Source organism: Anas platyrhynchos, chromosome 8 (genome assembly GCF_047663525.1).
Source record: "Anas platyrhynchos isolate ZD024472 breed Pekin duck chromosome 8, IASCAAS_PekinDuck_T2T, whole genome shotgun sequence".
NCBI lineage: Eukaryota > Metazoa > Chordata > Aves > Anseriformes > Anatidae > Anas > Anas platyrhynchos.
This window is the reverse complement of record NC_092594.1, coordinates 22,687,825-22,705,006: the sequence shown is the minus strand read 5'-3', so window position 1 is coordinate 22,705,006 and position 17,182 is coordinate 22,687,825. Positions and strand designations below refer to the sequence as shown.

Here is a 17,182-nt window from a genome sequence, read left to right as displayed (position 1 = left end):
AATAAAGTAATATTTCAGTCACACAGGAACTAATATAAATCAATATGAAGTCCTTTAAAAAAAAAAAAAGAACACTGAAGAAGTTCACTTCAAGGGCAGAGCTAAGGTTACTGAGGTGCAGGTCAGTGATAATTTTTCCACTGATGACACTTTGGTTTCTAGGAGATGGTACAACTGTAAGAAATCAAGAAAATACTGGGTCCCATTTACTTAGCTATAAAAACCTGTTCGTGTTTACCATTGTAATAGTAGGTCTTAATCCAGACTCTCTTTATCTCCCAGTCTGTCAAGCAGAAATAATGTGACAGAAAGGATGAGCCTTGATAAAGGTACTCTGGTGTCACTAAAAATCTTCTGTTGGATAATAACTTGACCACAAAAAAAGCTGAGAGGAATAAATCCTAGAACAGATGCATAAATGAGCAACAGCTGAGCCATATGAAATATAATAAAACACAGACTTGCAGGCACTGAAGATGGAAAAGACCTGTTAGGTCATCTAGTCCCAGCTTTTGCCAATTCAGAATTGTGCCCTAGAGTGATGTGCTGAACTTTAAGGAAAAAAAGAAACAAAACACACACACAAAGGCTGCCAAAATCTTTTCAAGCCTATTACACTTGCTCCAGAATAGGGAAACAAAAAACCCAAACCTAATGAACAGGCTTCGAGTCATGGAGGACTCACAGTGCCAGGAAAACTTGATTGTATCCCCATCTCCTTACCAAACCCTGGTGAGGAAAAAAGGGTTAGCTTTCCAAAGTCTGGCGCATTTTCATACTGGATGACCACAGCTAAAAGCAGGCTAATCAGAACTGTAAATCACAGAGGCTGGCTTTGCCTTCAGGCACACTATGGGAATGTGGGTTCCTCTGCGAGCTATAAAAGGAATATTTATTGAGACTATAGACTTGAACTATTTGGAAGTGCCAAGTGAAGGTGTGTTCCTTCTAGATTGTTGCCTCTAGCATATGTTAATCTAGTAATGAAACAGTCTTTATGGTCCCCATGACTGGGTATTTGCTTACCACAGTGTTTTAGCCCTCAGCCTCCCCACGCCTACACAGATTTGTATCAGAGATGCTTTGTCTGGTTTGTACGACACTGGTAGTGCTAGAACGGCACGCTGAGTCTCTCCACCTTCAGCATGAGCATCAGGACTGGGAGTCCTGCATGTCCTGCAAATAAGGTGCCTGCCACCAGCCACCACCCAGCCCTAGGCACATAACTGTGCATCTTAGGGGACTGCCTAGAAATAGAATTATGTGTGTTGTCATCAGGGAATGGAGTCTTAAAGGGGACCAGGAATATCTTTCTTTGGCAGTGGAGACAAGAGAGAAGAGGTGGCAAATGGGAAGAATCTGGGGAGGACAGTGTGAGACAACTGTCTGATGGTAATAGGGTGAAACTGATGACCAGCAGACAAAAGCAACAGCTAAAAAAACATTGGCAGCAACTGCTGTAAGCAAAACAGACCGTCTACACGTTGCACTCTCAATTCATCTATCTACAAGCATGGGCTTCAGGCCCAAGTAGATGAAATTGTTGGAGAAGTTCCTCTGTTTCCATCTCCCATGGAGGGCAGTAGGAGTAAATGGGACTTGAAAGCAACACTAAAGGCATAGAAGAGCCTGGACATCAATGGGGGAATCAGGTCAGCTTGATGAAAAAAAGAGAAAAATCACATCAACTCACTCATCTGAAAAAGTGAAAAGCACTTCTTTTTCTGAAGGATCCAACTCATAAATGCTCTTCCACTTTCATGAGAGCAAGGTTATTTTTATATTCCTAGCAAGTCACAAGTTTGTGTGTTTTTTCAAATTTTATAGTCTAATGTACTCAGAAAGTCGTATTTAAAATGTGCCCGTGTGCAAATAATCAATACCATGTCTTACACAGGTTTCAAGTTCCACTCACAAGGCTCTACCCTGGCTGAGGACTTGAGCTGCCATCTCAACACCTAACAAAAACAGAAAATGTTTGACCATTGGAGATGTATGTACAAGACAAGACTTCAAATGTGTACTGGAGGACTGCATTCCCTCAATGCTGTACACACATGGTCTACTAGATTTATGCTGCATTTGCTAAGCTTGCAAACACAGGTGAGAGTTTGACTTGCAATGTTTAGTAAACAACTCGTATGATTTTGCATCAAGATACTGGCTTCACATGAACTGACAGAAAGGATAGTGCCACTTTCAAAGTCATTCCCATGTCTTCTATTCCATGCTTACTACATTGCAGCTCAAATCCGACCCAACAGCTCTCAGCAAAGCAAGAAAAAGGGGTATGCTAATTGTTAATGCATTCTCTCAGGCAGTGAAAATTGAACAGCTTTCATAAGTGACTTTCATTTTCATACCTTTTTTTTTTTTTTTTTTTTTACTATTATAAGCTACTTAAATTTTCACTGGTGTAAATGATGTACAGGCAGAAATCCTTTTTGTACTCACCATGATTTGAGTGTCTCACGCAGTCATTCAGCACCGCGCTGAACTGCCTCTGAGCCTCTGGCTCCTGGAAGCAATAGTAGCTGTGTCGGGCGAATGGCTGCCACAGGTACACTGGGAACTCTCTAGGCAGCTGAACGAAGGGTTGGGCAACCTCCTTCTCGCTTGACCCTACACAAAACACATCTCAGCTTAGAATTTTCTGCTCTCTTGGGGGTTGGCTCTTTTTCTCTTCTATGACAGCACGGACAGAACTGTTAAAACAAGAGACCTTTGCTAGAGTTGAACAATGAATGTGACATGTCAAAATCAAAATTTAGAATCAGAGGTCCTGTCTTGATCCGAGTGGTTTGGGAGGTTTCAGTGGGACACAGCTAGGACCAGCAAACTCAGCTGGCACCAGCCACCTACCTCCCTGTTATACTGTAGCAGCTTGATGTCCTCTTGTTTTTATATTCAAGGTAAACAGAAGCTACATATTTTTGGTAAAATTTCAAGGAAAACTATGTCGTTGGACTGTAACTGTTAGGGAAAAGGTTTTCATGGCAAATAAGTAAGATACTGGGCAACTCTGTGTCTTCACACAGAGACCATAAAGGAGCATACAGTTCTACAGTCCATGTAGAAACAAACCGCATTAAATTGTGAAGGAACATCAGCAGTTTCCCTGTGTCCAAGATTTTCAAACAGAGCTGCAACATGGCCTGACGGACTGTCACTTCAAGCCCTTGATGGTGAAGCAAAGAAAGCATAAAGTATCTGCAGTTGCAGCCTGACCTGAGTCACTGTGTGCAGGGGATACTGTACAACACCATTTAGAGATGAACAAATATAACTAATCTTGTCTCAGTGCTGTGCATCGAGAGCCAAAAGACGTTCATCTCAGCATTGCACAAAAGGGCAGAGAGGCTGTAAAAGAGTAACTGAGCCACTCTTTGCAGGGGGAGAGCCATGGGAAGGCCAAAGTGGCTTTGGGCTGCTCCACATTGCTCATCCCTGACTCCTCTGGAGCTGGAGCATGGAGGTGACATGCTAAGGACACCTCTGGGCTCTGCTGCCCCATGCCAGCCTCTGACCATCCTATGCCAGTGGTACCATCTTGGGAAAAGGTGTACTGGGGACACCTCCCAGCACTCATAAGTCAAGTAGTATGAGACAGGACATCAAAACAAACAAACAAAAAAACAAAAAACTTATCTACTTGTTGCCCCTATCCCTTTCCAAATTTGACTCTACAACATGGAGAGACCTGGTCCCTCAAACACTGAACTTTCTTCATCTTCAAGGACTGGAGTGGGGGCAGGCAGAATCCCAGCAGTTCCTGTCACAGAAACAACAAATCCAGCAACAGCAACCTTCCTGCTGTCTCTGTGGGACATATTATCAACTGTGAATCAACACAGGCAGCTGGCATCTAAAAATGGAACAAATAAATCAGGAATATGAACAAAGCCTGCAAACAATGGTAGTGTGGTTCCTGCTCCGCTTCTGCACAGCTTCCAAAGGGTTTGTGTAGGGATACTGGAAAAAAACACAGCCAGCGTTTCTTTGAACTTTAGTTTGTGGCATCTTCTATGCTTGTCCACTTTGAAATTAGGATTTGACTCTGTGCATCTTTTGTTAATCTACTTTAAAGTCTAGCCTCAATGTCTGCCCAGAAGCGGCTTGTGTAAGAAAAAGAGCCTGAGGTTTGGCAGTTAAACTTTTACCAGGGCTTACCAACAGGATCTGGAAAATGTTTATCAGACAGTAAATTGTAATCTTCTTCTGAAGTCAGCACTTTGCCCCCTGCAGGAACAATATGATATTTAGGGCTGAGTCCTTTCAGGTAGGCCTGGAAAATCAAGACAGAGGGAGTCAAAACTGAGATTTAAGTAGAGGGAAAACATAAAACAACCATACCATTTACAAAGCTAATGCATGCATTCCCCAAATGAAGGAGGTTTTGTCAGACTGAATTTCAGATATATTCATCGCACGTGTCAAGTCTAAAACATCTTTAAGTAAAAAATGTATTTAAAAATATTCTCTCAATGCTTATCAGCCATGGTGAAGAGTCAGGGACTGAAAGGAGGGGAAAAGGATGGGATTTTCTGCTAAGCTTTATTTGTTTGATTTGTCAGCCAGGGCTAGTTTGACTACAGCAGCCACATAACAAAAAGCCTCACTACACTAAGGCTTGAAGCAGCCCAAAAATTTCTACTTAAAACCCAACCTGGTGACCTATTATAATGACATACAAAAAAGTGTTCTGTGATATTCAAAGGAAGGTTCAAAGTGCTGTGGGATTTGTGAATTTATGCAAATGTCTATGGCCAATGAAAGGTACTTCGTTGTACCCTCAGGCATCCCTATCAAGTTCCAGCCAATTCCACAAGGCTGAAGCAGCCTTTCTGGAGACAGCATCTCATCTATTACTGCTTAAAACAAAGACAGTAGCAGCAACAAATTCATCAGATCTTGGTCTCTTTGGGAGTGTAGAAGAACATAACAGGAAGGAGAGTTTACCTCTTTGGTCTCAAAGCAATCCACAGTGTAGTCATTTTTGATAACAACATATCTGTCCTTCCACTTCTTCAGGTCCTCAGCAAAATGCAGCAACTCTGTTTCATATAAGACTGTCCCAGCTTCTGCCTTTGGCTGCAAAGACAATTTTCTAGATTTGAAATGACTCTGTACTACTGGACATTTTGAAGCTTTTATTTCTGTAAGACTGCTACGAGGGCTTTTCAATCTTCAAATGAAATCTAGAGTAATGCACATCAGTTTGAACCAGGCAGATCCTACACAAACAATCAAATTCTTGTAGTTTGTGGTGATGAGGCAGCAGAGAAGCTCTGCCTTTCAGCACTACCTTCAGATTTCTGAGGCAGAGATGTTCTTATGTACCTTTCAGTTGATATGCTGAATGTAAAATGACATAGATCGCTATTGCCTACTTTCCAATATGCACTAAAATATTTCTTTGATGCAGCAAAGTTTTGTTACAAAACAGTCAATTATTTCACATTTCTTTGTAATACTTTTACACCTGTGCTCTTATAATTGGCACACATGTTTGTGAAAGATGCTGCTTTTCTATCACCGCACCCTCTACATTACATCTTTTCCCTACTCATTTCTAGAGCATCAGAAATCCATGATTTTGAACACAGCCAAAAAATTAGATTTAAACCTTCTTTATATTAAAGGTTGGTACTCCACATTTTCCTCTAATAAGGAGACTTTTGTCTCTCTTTTTCTCTTGTGCTCTAATAAAAAATCAGCTCTCTGTAGCTTATTTCACAGAGGGGATTATTATCATCTTCTTTAAAGAATCCTTTAACCATGGCTGAAAGTATTAATTGAGTTTCCTACCTAAATTTCTGCCCTAAACATACAATAGCTCTCCCAACATCCTTGCAAAACCTTGCAATCATTGGGAAACAACTAGTTTTGCTCAAGTGTACAACTCTACATTTATGAAACGCATACTTGTACCAGAAACATGTTAAGGTTTTTCTCCTATGATGTCCTCCCAAAAGACGTACATTTTAAAACAGCCAAAACTAAGAAAAATTTTCAGAAATAAACTTTAAACCCACACCCAAGTACATCTTTTCCTCCTAAAACTGAACCAAACCAAATCCAGCATCCACACTTGCTAATTTATTGCGTAAACTTGGGTGATATAAACAAAAGTACACATACAAAATATCCTAGATACCCATTTATTAGGTATTTAAATTCTGTGTATTTACATAGAGAAACATCTAAATAACTTTGCAAGAATTATGGACTTGATTTTTAGAAGCTTTGAGTATTTGTACCGCCTATTAACATTACTTGAGGGCATTCAACACTGGGGAAACAAGAAAACCGAGCCCAGTTGGTAGCTAATAGTCTTCCAGACCACGCTTTCCATACCTTACAACTACTAAATGGGTTATTTAAATAGTTAATGCATTAATTATTTCATGCAAGAGGGCAGAGCTGTATGGCAGCTTCTGGATGGGGCCAAGCCCACATGTCCTCCTACCTTGGTTTTCAGGAACTGTGACTGGGAGTCACGGTGCTGCTCCAGCTCATCCTGCACGTGCTTGCAGAAAGCCACGGTGTACTGGCGTTTGTAGTGTGGGCTGAAGTTTTTTAAGACAGCTTCTGATTTTCCTGAAGCAGAAATAAAGATTAACTACATTTAATATACATTAGCTTAGGAACTGTAATGCAGAACCAAAGCAGTTATCACCACCAACCTAAAATATTGCCCAACTGCACCAATGGCTACTTTTTGCACAGCAGGTCAGGAAACCCTCACGGAGGGTTCATTGCATTCAGCTGTTGTGATAACACAAGCAAAGATTTTTTGATATATTTTTTTTTTTAATTCTAGGAGTGACAGAAGTGGGCAAAACATACCGCAAATCCATTACTTTAAGTAAAGATGCTCTATGTCTCTCCCAGGAACATACTGCCACAGAGTCAGATGTTTGATAGCTGATAAGGTTTCCAAAGAAACACACACAATTGGTACTGGATAGTGCTTAGATATGTTACCCAAATTTATCACATAATCAGGTTTTAAAGCCAACTCATAGCTCTGACAAAGTATGGTTTCTAGGCTTGGGCACTGCAGCCCCTTCTTTGTTTTAATGTAAACAGATACTCAGTCACATCGCATGAAACATTAATCTTGTATTGTCTTGCTAAGATCGAGATCTCAGCAGCAGCAGTAGCAGCAGTAAACACATTGAGGGTCTAATTTCTGGAAATCTTACAGCAATTTACAAGTAATTAACTCATTAACCCTATCAAAGAAATAATAATGCTTTACAGACAGGGAAGTGAAGCTAAAAGTTAAAGTCATGTGTCCTTATGTGACGCTGAAGCAATGCAAAATCCCAAACCTGGACTACGATCTAGATTTCTGGAAGCACATCCTGGATACTGGAGACCAGCCTGGATACTGGAGGCAGCCCATATTTCTTTGTTTTAAGGAGCCCCGTGACAAAGGTTTCTTCTGAGCACAGGACACAGAAATATAATTTCACACCTCAAACGATTTTGAGGCTTTCAAAATTACATCTTATCCCACTTGGGGAAAAAAAAAAAAAAAAAAAAAAGTAAGACAAAAATAGGTAGTTCCCAAACTGTGATTTTTTGAAGCCTTCTATATGCATGGGTTTCCAAACCATGACTGACATTCAGCACTCCTGAAGGGTGAAACGGGAACCAGCAAGAAGCAAGGCAGTGCTCAGGGTCTGGACCACCTGCCCCCTGTGGTGATGTACCCAGACAGACAAACGCTCCCAGCCACCCACCAGTCAGCCACCTAAAAGGATTCCTTGCGGGGGGTGGTTCATGATGTTCCTGTATTTTATACAACAGGCTGTAAGTATGGAGCAGCTATGACGAACTCATAGAAAGGTCTTGTCATATTTGCTGTTTCAAGCACATAACCACAGTCCTTCTAAAGTAATCATGAAAAATTTCCAGTGTTACTATGGATTTTATTGCCATTTCTCACACACACAAACACATACAGAATCACAGAATCACAGAATTTCTAGGTTGGAAGAGACCTCAAGATCATCGAGTCCAACCTCTAACCTAACACTAACAGTCCCCACTAAACCATATCCCTAAGCTCTACATCTAAACGTCTTTTGAAGACTTCCAGGGATGGTGACTCCACCACCTCCCTGGGCAGCCTGTTCCAATGCCTCACAACCCTTTCAGTAAAGAAGCTCTTCCTAACATCTAACCTAAAACTCCCCTGGCGCAACTTTAGCCCATTCCCCCTCGTCCTGTCACCAGGCACGTGGGAGAACAGGCCAACCCCCACCTCGCTACAGCCTCCTTTAAGGTATCTGTAGAGAGCGATAAGGTCGCCCCTGAGCCTCCTCTTCTCCAGGCTGAACAAGCCCAGCTCCTTCAGCCGCTCCTCGTGGGACTTGTTCTCCAGGCCCCTCACCAGCTTCGTCGCCCTTCTTTGGACCCGCTCAAGCACCTCGATGTCCTTCTTGTAGCGAGGGGCCCAAAACTGAACACAGTACTCGAGGTGCGGCCTCACCAGAGCCGAGTACAGGGGGACGATCACCTCCCTAGCCCTGCTGGTCACACTGTTTCTGATACAAGCCAGGATGCCGTTGGCCTTCTTGGCCACCTGAGCACACTGCTGGCTCATATTCAGCTGACTGTCCACCATCACTCCCAGGTCCTTCTCTGCCTGGCAGCTCTCCAACCACTCATCTCCCAGCCTGTAGCTCTGCTTGGAGTTATTGCACTCCAGGTGCAGGACCCGGCACTTGGCCTTGTTGAACTTCATGCAGTTGACCTCAGCCCATCGGTGCAGCCTATCCAGATCCTCCTGCAGAGCCTTCCTACCCTTGAGCAGATTGACACACGCACCTAACTTGGTGTCATCTGCGAACTTACTGAGGGTACACTCAATGCCTTCATCGAGATCATCAATGAAGATATTAAAGAGGACCGGCCCCAGCACCGAGCCCTGGGGAATGCCACTGGTGACCGGCCTCCAACTGGATTTGACTCCATTCACCACGACTCTTTGGGCCCGGCTATCCAGCCAGTTTCTAACTCAACGAAGCATATGCCAGTCCAAGCCAAGAGCAGCCAGTTTCTTGAGGAGAATGCTGTGGGAAACGGTGTCAAAAGCCTTGCTGAAGTCAAGGTAGACCACATCCACAGCCTTTCCCTCATCCACCAAAGCGCATCACTTTGTCATAGAAGGAGATCAGGTTCGTCAAGCAGGACCTGCCTTTCATAAACCCATGCTGACTGGGCCTGATCGCCTGCTTGCCCTGCAAGTGCTGCGTGATGACTCTCAAGATAATCTGCTCCATGAGCTTCCCTGGCACTGAGGTCAAACTGACAGGCCTATAGTTTCCCGGGTCTGCCCTCCAGCCCTTCATGTAGATGGGCGTCATGTTTGCTAGCCACCAGTCAACTGGGACATCCCCCGATAGCCAGGACTGCAGATAAATGATGGAAAGCGGCTTGGCCAGCTCCTCTGCCAGTTCTCTCAGTACCCTCGGGTGGATCCCATCCGGCCCCATCAACTTGCGCACATCCAAGTGCCATAGCAGGTCGCTAACCATTTATTCGTGGACAGTGAGGGCCACATCCTGCTCCCCATCCCCTTCCACCAGCTCAGGGTACTGGGTATCCGGAGAACAACCAGTATTACCGCTAAAGACTGAGGCAAAGAAGGCATTAAGCACCTCTGCCTTTTCCTCATCTTTTGTAACAAGGTTTCCCCCCGCATCCAGTAAAGGATGGAGATTCTCCTTAATCCTCCGTTTTGCATTGATATATTTGTAAAAAGATTTTTTGTTGTCTTTAACGGCAGCAGCCAGGTTGAGCTCCAGATGAGCTTAGGCCTTTCTAATTTTGTCCCTGCACAGCCTCGTAACATCCTTATAGTCCTCCTCAGTGTCCCGCCCTTTTTTCCAAAGATTGTAAACCCTCTCTTTTCTCCTAAGCTCAGGCTGCAACTCTCTGTTGAGCCAGGCCGTTCTTCTTCCACACCGGCTCGTCTTTGGGCACGTGGGGCAGACCGCTCCTGCGCCATTAAGATTTCCCTCTTGAAGAGCGCCCAGCCTTCCTGGACTCCTCTGCCCTTCAGAACCACCTCCCAAGGGACTCTACCAACCAGTGTCCTGAGCAGCTCAAAGTCAGCCCTCCAGAAGTCCAATACAGCGGTTTTACTGGTCCCCTTCCTGGCCTCGCCAAGAATAGAGAACTCCACCATTTCGTGGTCACTCTGCCCAAGACAGCTTCCGACCACCACATCTCCCACCAGTCCTTCTCTGTTTGTGAAGAGAAGGTCTAGCGGGGCGCCACCCCTGGTAGGCTCACTAACCAGCTGCATCAGGAAACTACCTTCCACAGAAACCTCCTAGACTGCTTTCTCTGGGCTGTGTTGTGCTTCCAGGTTATGTCAGGGAAGTTGAAGTCCCCCACGAGAACAAGCGCCGACGATTTTGCAACTTCTGTCAGTTGCCTGTAGAACTCCTCATCCGTCTCCTCATCCTGGTTCGGCGGTCTATAACAGACCCCGACCAGGACGCTAGCCTTGTTGGCCTTCCCGCTGATCCTAACCCAAAGGGACTCAACCTTGCCATTCCCAGCCTCGAGTTCCACAACATCGAAAGACTCTCTAATATAGAGAGCCACACCACCACCCCTTCTGTGCTGCCTGTCCCCTCTGAAGAGCCTATAGCCAGGCATTGCAGCACTCCAGTCATGAGACTGGTCCTACCACGTCTCCGTGACGGCAACCAAGTCGTAGCCTGCCTGCTGCACGATGGCTTCCAGCTCCTCCTGTTTGTTACCCATGCTGCGTGCATTGGTGTAGATGCACTTCAGCCAGGCCATTGCCTTCTCTCCCGGCCTTGCCATTGTTCCCCCTGGCACAGCTCCAACAAGCCTTGAGCGAACGAACGGCTGTGCGAACGGCTGTGTGGTGCTTAGCTGCCGGCTAGGGGAAACCATGACAACAGCAATGTAGTCATGTAACCAAATTGAAGCCAAAACTTTCAGCCCGGTCCTTGACCTGAACAGGGAGTGAGGATCCGTATCCTGGCATTTATACGTGATAGTTTATGTGCAGCCAAAGTAAATACTGCAGTCGGAGGTCATGGCGCTAGATTTTGAAAAGTCCGGCATAAAGAAGAGATCTCAGAAAGGCAAATTTAAGCAACATTAATGTCAAGCAAAGTCTTTCTGATTGCTATATTCTTTATCTGTCGTGACTAGACAGATGAAAATCTATGACAGCAATTTTGCCTTTTAGGTCATTTTCTTTTTTATTTTATTTAAGTTTATTGATCTTATTTTAACAGGCTCTGTACTAATTTTCCTCACAGAATGACTAGCAGAAATATGAGCCTTACGCGCCTTTTGTATTTAATTCATTAGGTCAACTCTAACCACTAAGCCAGGTTATTTCTATTAGCGATAAGGAGCAATTGAACCTTAAACATTGAAACCTAGGTTGATGAGCCTATTCCACAAGGTCTCATGACTCCACACATGTGAAGCGAAATCTGCCAGGTGGGGATCATTTGACATTTGATATAAAGGAAGCATGAGGAGCATGGGAAGACTTGCCACTCTAGGGGAGTATGAGATTCAGGTTACTTAGGGTGCTTTTTCTACTGTCCTCGTAAAATGGACTCAGTGTTCCTAAGTTGGCTGCTTTTTCACCCAGTTTTCTACAATCTCTGTGAAATAGTTTGGGACACTCTATGAGCTAGTAACATCGGTGGTGACTACTCAGAATGGGAAAACCCTGGTGGTGCTACTTACCCATGAAGTTGTTTGGTAGTAAGTAAAATTCAGAAGCTGGCAGGTAAGTACTCCTGGGTTAAAAATTTGATACGGGTTGGGGAGCTTGAGGATTTTTTTGACTGTGTCTGTAACATAGAACTTGGGGTTTTTTAAAGTTTCTGTCATGTGGTCCCGCTCCCCGAGTCCTCGCTCCCCGAGTCCTCGCTCCCCGAGTCCTCGCTCCCCGAGTCCTCGCTCCCCGAGTCCTCGCTCCCCGAGTCCTCGCTCCCCGAGTCCTCGCTCCCCGAGTCCTCGCTCCCCGAGTCCTCGCTCCCCGAGTCCTCGCTCCCCGAGTCCTCGCTCCCCGAGTCCTCGCTCCCCGAGTCCTCGCTCCCCGAGTCCTCGCTCCCCGAGTCCTCGCTCCCCGAGTCCTCGCTCCCCGAGTCCTCGCTCCCCGAGTCCTCGCTCCCCGAGTCCTCGCTCCCCGAGTCCTCGCTCCCCGAGTCCTCGCTCCCCGAGTCCTCGCTCCCCGAGTCCTCGCTCCCCGAGTCCTCGCTCCCCGAGTCCTCGCTCCCCGAGTCCTCGCTCCCCGAGTCCTCGCTCCCCGAGTCCTCGCTCCCCGAGTCCTCGCTCCCCGAGTCCTCGCTCCCCGAGTCCTCGCTCCCCGAGTCCTCGCTCCCCGAGTCCTCGCTCCCCGAGTCCTCGCTCCCCGAGTCCTCGCTCCCCGAGTCCTCGCTCCCCGAGTCCTCGCTCCCCGAGTCCTCGCTCCCCGAGTCCTCGCTCCCCGAGTCCTCGCTCCCCGAGTCCTCGCTCCCCGAGTCCTCGCTCCCCGAGTCCTCGCTCCCCGAGTCCTCGCTCCCCGAGTCCTCGCTCCCCGAGTCCTCGCTCCCCGAGTCCTCGCTCCCCGAGTCCTCGCTCCCCGAGTCCTCGCTCCCCGAGTCCTCGCTCCCCGAGTCCTCGCTCCCCGAGTCCTCGCTCCCCGAGTCCTCGCTCCCCGAGTCCTCGCTCCCCGAGTCCTCGCTCCCCGAGTCCTCGCTCCCCGAGTCCTCGCTCCCCGAGTCCTCGCTCCCCGAGTCCTCGCTCCCCGAGTCCTCGCTCCCCGAGTCCTCGCTCCCCGAGTCCTCGCTCCCCGAGTCCTCGCTCCCCGAGTCCTCGCTCCCCGAGTCCTCGCTCCCCGAGTCCTCGCTCCCCGAGTCCTCGCTCCCCGAGTCCTCGCTCCCCGAGTCCTCGCTCCCCGAGTCCTCGCTCCCCGAGTCCTCGCTCCCCGAGTCCTCGCTCCCCGAGTCCTCGCTCCCCGAGTCCTCGCTCCCCGAGTCCTCGCTCCCCGAGTCCTCGCTCCCCGAGTCCTCGCTCCCCGAGTCCTCGCTCCCCGAGTCCTCGCTCCCCGAGTCCTCGCTCCCCGAGTCCTCGCTCCCCGAGTCCTCGCTCCCCGAGTCCTCGCTCCCCGAGTCCTCGCTCCCCGAGTCCTCGCTCCCCGAGTCCTCGCTCCCCGAGTCCTCGCTCCCCGAGTCCTCGCTCCCCGAGTCCTCGCTCCCCGAGTCCTCGCTCCCCGAGTCCTCGCTCCCCGAGTCCTCGCTCCCCGAGTCCTCGCTCCCCGAGTCCTCGCTCCCCGAGTCCTCGCTCCCCGAGTCCTCGCTCCCCGAGTCCTCGCTCCCCGAGTCCTCGCTCCCCGAGTCCTCGCTCCCCGAGTCCTCGCTCCCCGAGTCCTCGCTCCCCGAGTCCTCGCTCCCCGAGTCCTCGCTCCCCGAGTCCTCGCTCCCCGAGTCCTCGCTCCCCGAGTCCTCGCTCCCCGAGTCCTCGCTCCCCGAGTCCTCGCTCCCCGAGTCCTCGCTCCCCGAGTCCTCGCTCCCCGAGTCCTCGCTCCCCGAGTCCTCGCTCCCCGAGTCCTCGCTCCCCGAGTCCTCGCTCCCCGAGTCCTCGCTCCCCGAGTCCTCGCTCCCCGAGTCCTCGCTCCCCGAGTCCTCGCTCCCCGAGTCCTCGCTCCCCGAGTCCTCGCTCCCCGAGTCCTCGCTCCCCGAGTCCTCGCTCCCCGAGTCCTCGCTCCCCGAGTCCTCGCTCCCCGAGTCCTCGCTCCCCGAGTCCCATCCTGTTTATTTCCCATGCTCCGTGCCCAAGCGCTTTAGGGAAGCAGCAGGTACAGTTACCCCGGGGGGATGCGAGAAGAAGATACTGGACGGGGGATTGGGAATGCTACCTTCTCTGAGGAGTCCTCAGACAATCCTATGGGAGATGTGAGGAATGTTTTAACAATTCCAATTTGTGTCCATAAATTTGTGTCCATAAAGAACAATTCTGTTTGAATCCTGTCTGCCTCTGGGCCCTGCACTGGCAGTTTAATTCTTGAACCACAGATGCAGTGTGTCCCAGTCTCCCCCTCATTCCAGTCAATTTATCACTTCTTCAGAAAACACTCCTTAAATTTGTGAACCTGTTTGCTTTTGTTATTCCTGACTTCTAGTTCTAACAGTTACAGTTTTTCTTTTCTGTCTTCTTCAAGATTGATTTAACACTGCTATAGATGTTATGTAGATGACTGTGAATAGCTGGGAAAGAATGTTTTAATTGCTCGTGAGTTGTCAACCTGTTTGGGAGTTTCAGAACAACTGATAATAACCGGTGACTGCTGGTGACTGTTATGGGATCCTTGGTATCTGGCCAGGGGGGCCAAGAGATTAAGAGGAAGAAAAAAGAAGCTGAAGGACGGTTGGGAGACAAGACCTGTGGAGAGTGTACAGAGAGTGTTCCATAAACTTGGAATAGTGCCGAGTAAGCACAAAGGGTGAGAGGAAGACTACGAGCCTTCAGCATGAAAGACCCCTAGAGACCCCCAGAGGAGACTGATGCGCATGCTCCAGTAGGAGGAACTGGACCCCGGAAGCTAATTATAATAATCTACTTTTTTAGAAGTAGTAATGAATATGTATTAGTCTAGGTGCATAAAAATCAGCTGCTTGATGTAACTGGTGTGCGTCCTGGTGGAGCGGAGACTCCCGGTGCACCCAGCGCTGTTTGCTTACCTCTATTCCTTTATAATCTTTTAATAAATCCTATTTTTTTATTTAATCCTAATTTGAATCCTGAGCCATTTATAACAGAGAGCTCAGAAGTTTTTCCTGTCTTCAACAGTGACAGTGGTGTGAAATGTGTTCATCTGATCCGTGGCAGTATGGAACAATGCTAGGGCTGCATGGTATGAGGAATGTGACCTTCTCTCCTACAGACCCTTCTATAAGCACAAGTCTAAGAAAAACAGAGTGGTTAATGTACATGTATGTAGTTCTTGTACCTTGCAAAGGAATGTTTTAGCAATTCGTGTCAATAGAGAGCTTGAAGGGAAATGTATTTGTAGGCTTTTACTTGAAGTCTCTGATATCTGGGGGGGTTCAGAATAGCTGCTAACTATTATGACTATTGCATGGGACGCTATGCAAGTCTCTGGTATCTGGCCAGGAGACTAAGGAGACGGGGAAAGCTGAAGAACGACTAAAAGACAAAGTTTGCAGGGGATGCTGCACAAGTCTCTTACAGCCAAGCTGGACAAAGGAGAAGGACCAGAGGGAGGAAGACTATGAGCCTTCCGCATGAGAGACCCCCAGAGGGACCACCGGAGACTGTTACGCATGCTCCAGTAGGAGGGTTTGGATTCCGGAAACTAATTATAATAACCCTGCTTTTTTTAGAAGCAGTAATGAACATGTGTTAGCCTAGGAGCGTAAAAATCAGCTGCTTGATGTAACTGGTGTGCGTCTTGGTGGAGCAGAGATTCCCGGCGCACCCAGTGCTGTTTGCCTACCTCTATTCCTTTAATAAATTGTAAACTTTGATTATAGTCCTATTTTGAAGACTGAGCCATTTATAAGAGTAGTGAGGACTTCGCCCAGCCCTTCTCTGTCACCTTTAGCTCCCCTCCCTTCCCCCATCAAACCTAGTTTAAAGCCCTGGTAATCAGCCCAGAGAGCTTGCTCCCCAGCACACTTGTGCCCCACTTGCCCAGTCCTGGTCCCCAGATTTTTGTGCCAGGAACATGATTCCACAGAGCCTTCAAGCCTTTCTGTAGCTTTAAAGATGCTGAAATGGTCCCTGGCTTAAGAAGAACTAGTTCCCCGCCTGGCACTACGAATCGTTGCTTAGGGCTAAAAGCTGAGGCTCTTGTCTGTTGTGTGAACAGCCAGGGAGACTCGGCCTCCCTTCTCTGTTGAGTTCGGTGCTGCCTAGCCTTAACATTTTCAGTACTCAGTAGCGTCCCCCAGGCTCTCGTATTTTGAGAGGGATTGCACTCCCCTTACATCATATGGGAATCCCAGTTTTCTGTCTCAAGGGTGAATGGTGTAAGGCACTTCTGAATCATTGCAGGTTGTCGTTGTTGTCCATTGCCGTGTAAATTAAGGTCATGCAAGTACCTTCTACCGTTTCTTCTTCCCTTTCATTTGTTGTCTGGTTTCTACCAAATATTAACATATTTGGTGAAATGCCTTAAAACAACATTACTTTTTAATTAACAACTTTTTTTTTTTTCTCTCTAGGTCTGCCAGTAGCTGACAGAGTAGAAAGGTGTGCCTCTCTCTCTTTTTTGTTTAGAGTTAGAGGCAAGCCTGATATCCAGCCAAGACGGACAAAAGAGAAGGACAAGGACAAAGCCTGGGAGGAAGGCTATGAGCCTTCAGCACGAGAGACCCCCAGAGGGACCACCGGGGACTGATATGCATGTGCCAGTGGGAGGGTTCGGAATCCGGGAACCAATTATAATAACACTGCCTTTTCTAGAAGTAGTAATGAACATGTATTAGCCTAGGAGCAGAAAAAGCTGCCGCCTGATGTAACGTGTGTGCGTGTTGGAGGAGCCCAGACTCCCCGCGCACCCAGCGCTCTTTACTTGCCTTTTATTAACCCCATAAATAAATCTCATAAAGCTAAGTTGACTCGGAATTTATAACAGTATGATGAAAAGTGTTGCACTCCAAGTTGGGAAGGGGAGAGGAAAATGCTCATGTATACGTGAGAATTGTACTCAGACAGCTGATTATACCTTTGCATACACCTTTTAAGGGAAAACTTTAAACCCGAGAAGCAACAGGCAGTTTTCTACGTTTCTTGATACGATAACATGATATATGATATAGGTATGATATCAAAGGATGATATCATACCTGTAGTCTGCTGCAGGCTGAAAACTAGCCTGTGCCTCAGGTACCGTTTTATGCCTTTGCTTTTGCTACTACATCCCTGTAAGCCTTCAAAAGAGAAATGAAATCATCCTACCAGAAGAAACACCGTCCAGAAGACACTTGAGTTTTTAGGGCCTGAATTCTCACTGAAACCAAAGGCAGGGATCTTACTGACCTGAAGAAAGAGGCTTTAATCTCTCCTGGCTTGTTTACTCCTGAAGGAGCGTGAAAGAGATGCGTGTCCTTGTATGTGAAGAGGAGGTGAAGGAACAGCTAGTGCAAGGAACACACAA

The 17,182-nt window shown here is 47.4% G+C and overlaps 1 protein-coding gene and 1 long non-coding RNA gene across 2 annotated transcripts in view; one reads left to right on the top strand and one right to left on the bottom strand.

Annotated features, from left to right (window-relative positions):
- The window catches only part of NIBAN1 (niban apoptosis regulator 1), a 74,079-nt gene that overhangs the window by 29,374 nt on the left and 27,523 nt on the right, over positions 1-17,182 (bottom strand). The window contains exons 2-5 of the mRNA XM_027463644.3: positions 6,470-6,600; positions 4,960-5,091; positions 4,171-4,285; positions 2,455-2,622 (exon numbers count right to left, since the gene is read on the bottom strand). Of these exons, the coding sequence (XP_027319445.1) occupies positions 2,455-2,622; positions 4,171-4,285; positions 4,960-5,091; positions 6,470-6,600 (546 nt within the window). The remainder of the gene's footprint in view (positions 1-2,454; positions 2,623-4,170; positions 4,286-4,959; positions 5,092-6,469; positions 6,601-17,182) is intronic.
- On the top strand, positions 11,173-16,638 carry LOC140002994 (uncharacterized). The gene is made up of 2 exons (XR_011810838.1): positions 11,173-11,806; positions 14,222-16,638. It is a non-coding gene; the product is annotated as an uncharacterized lncRNA (long non-coding RNA).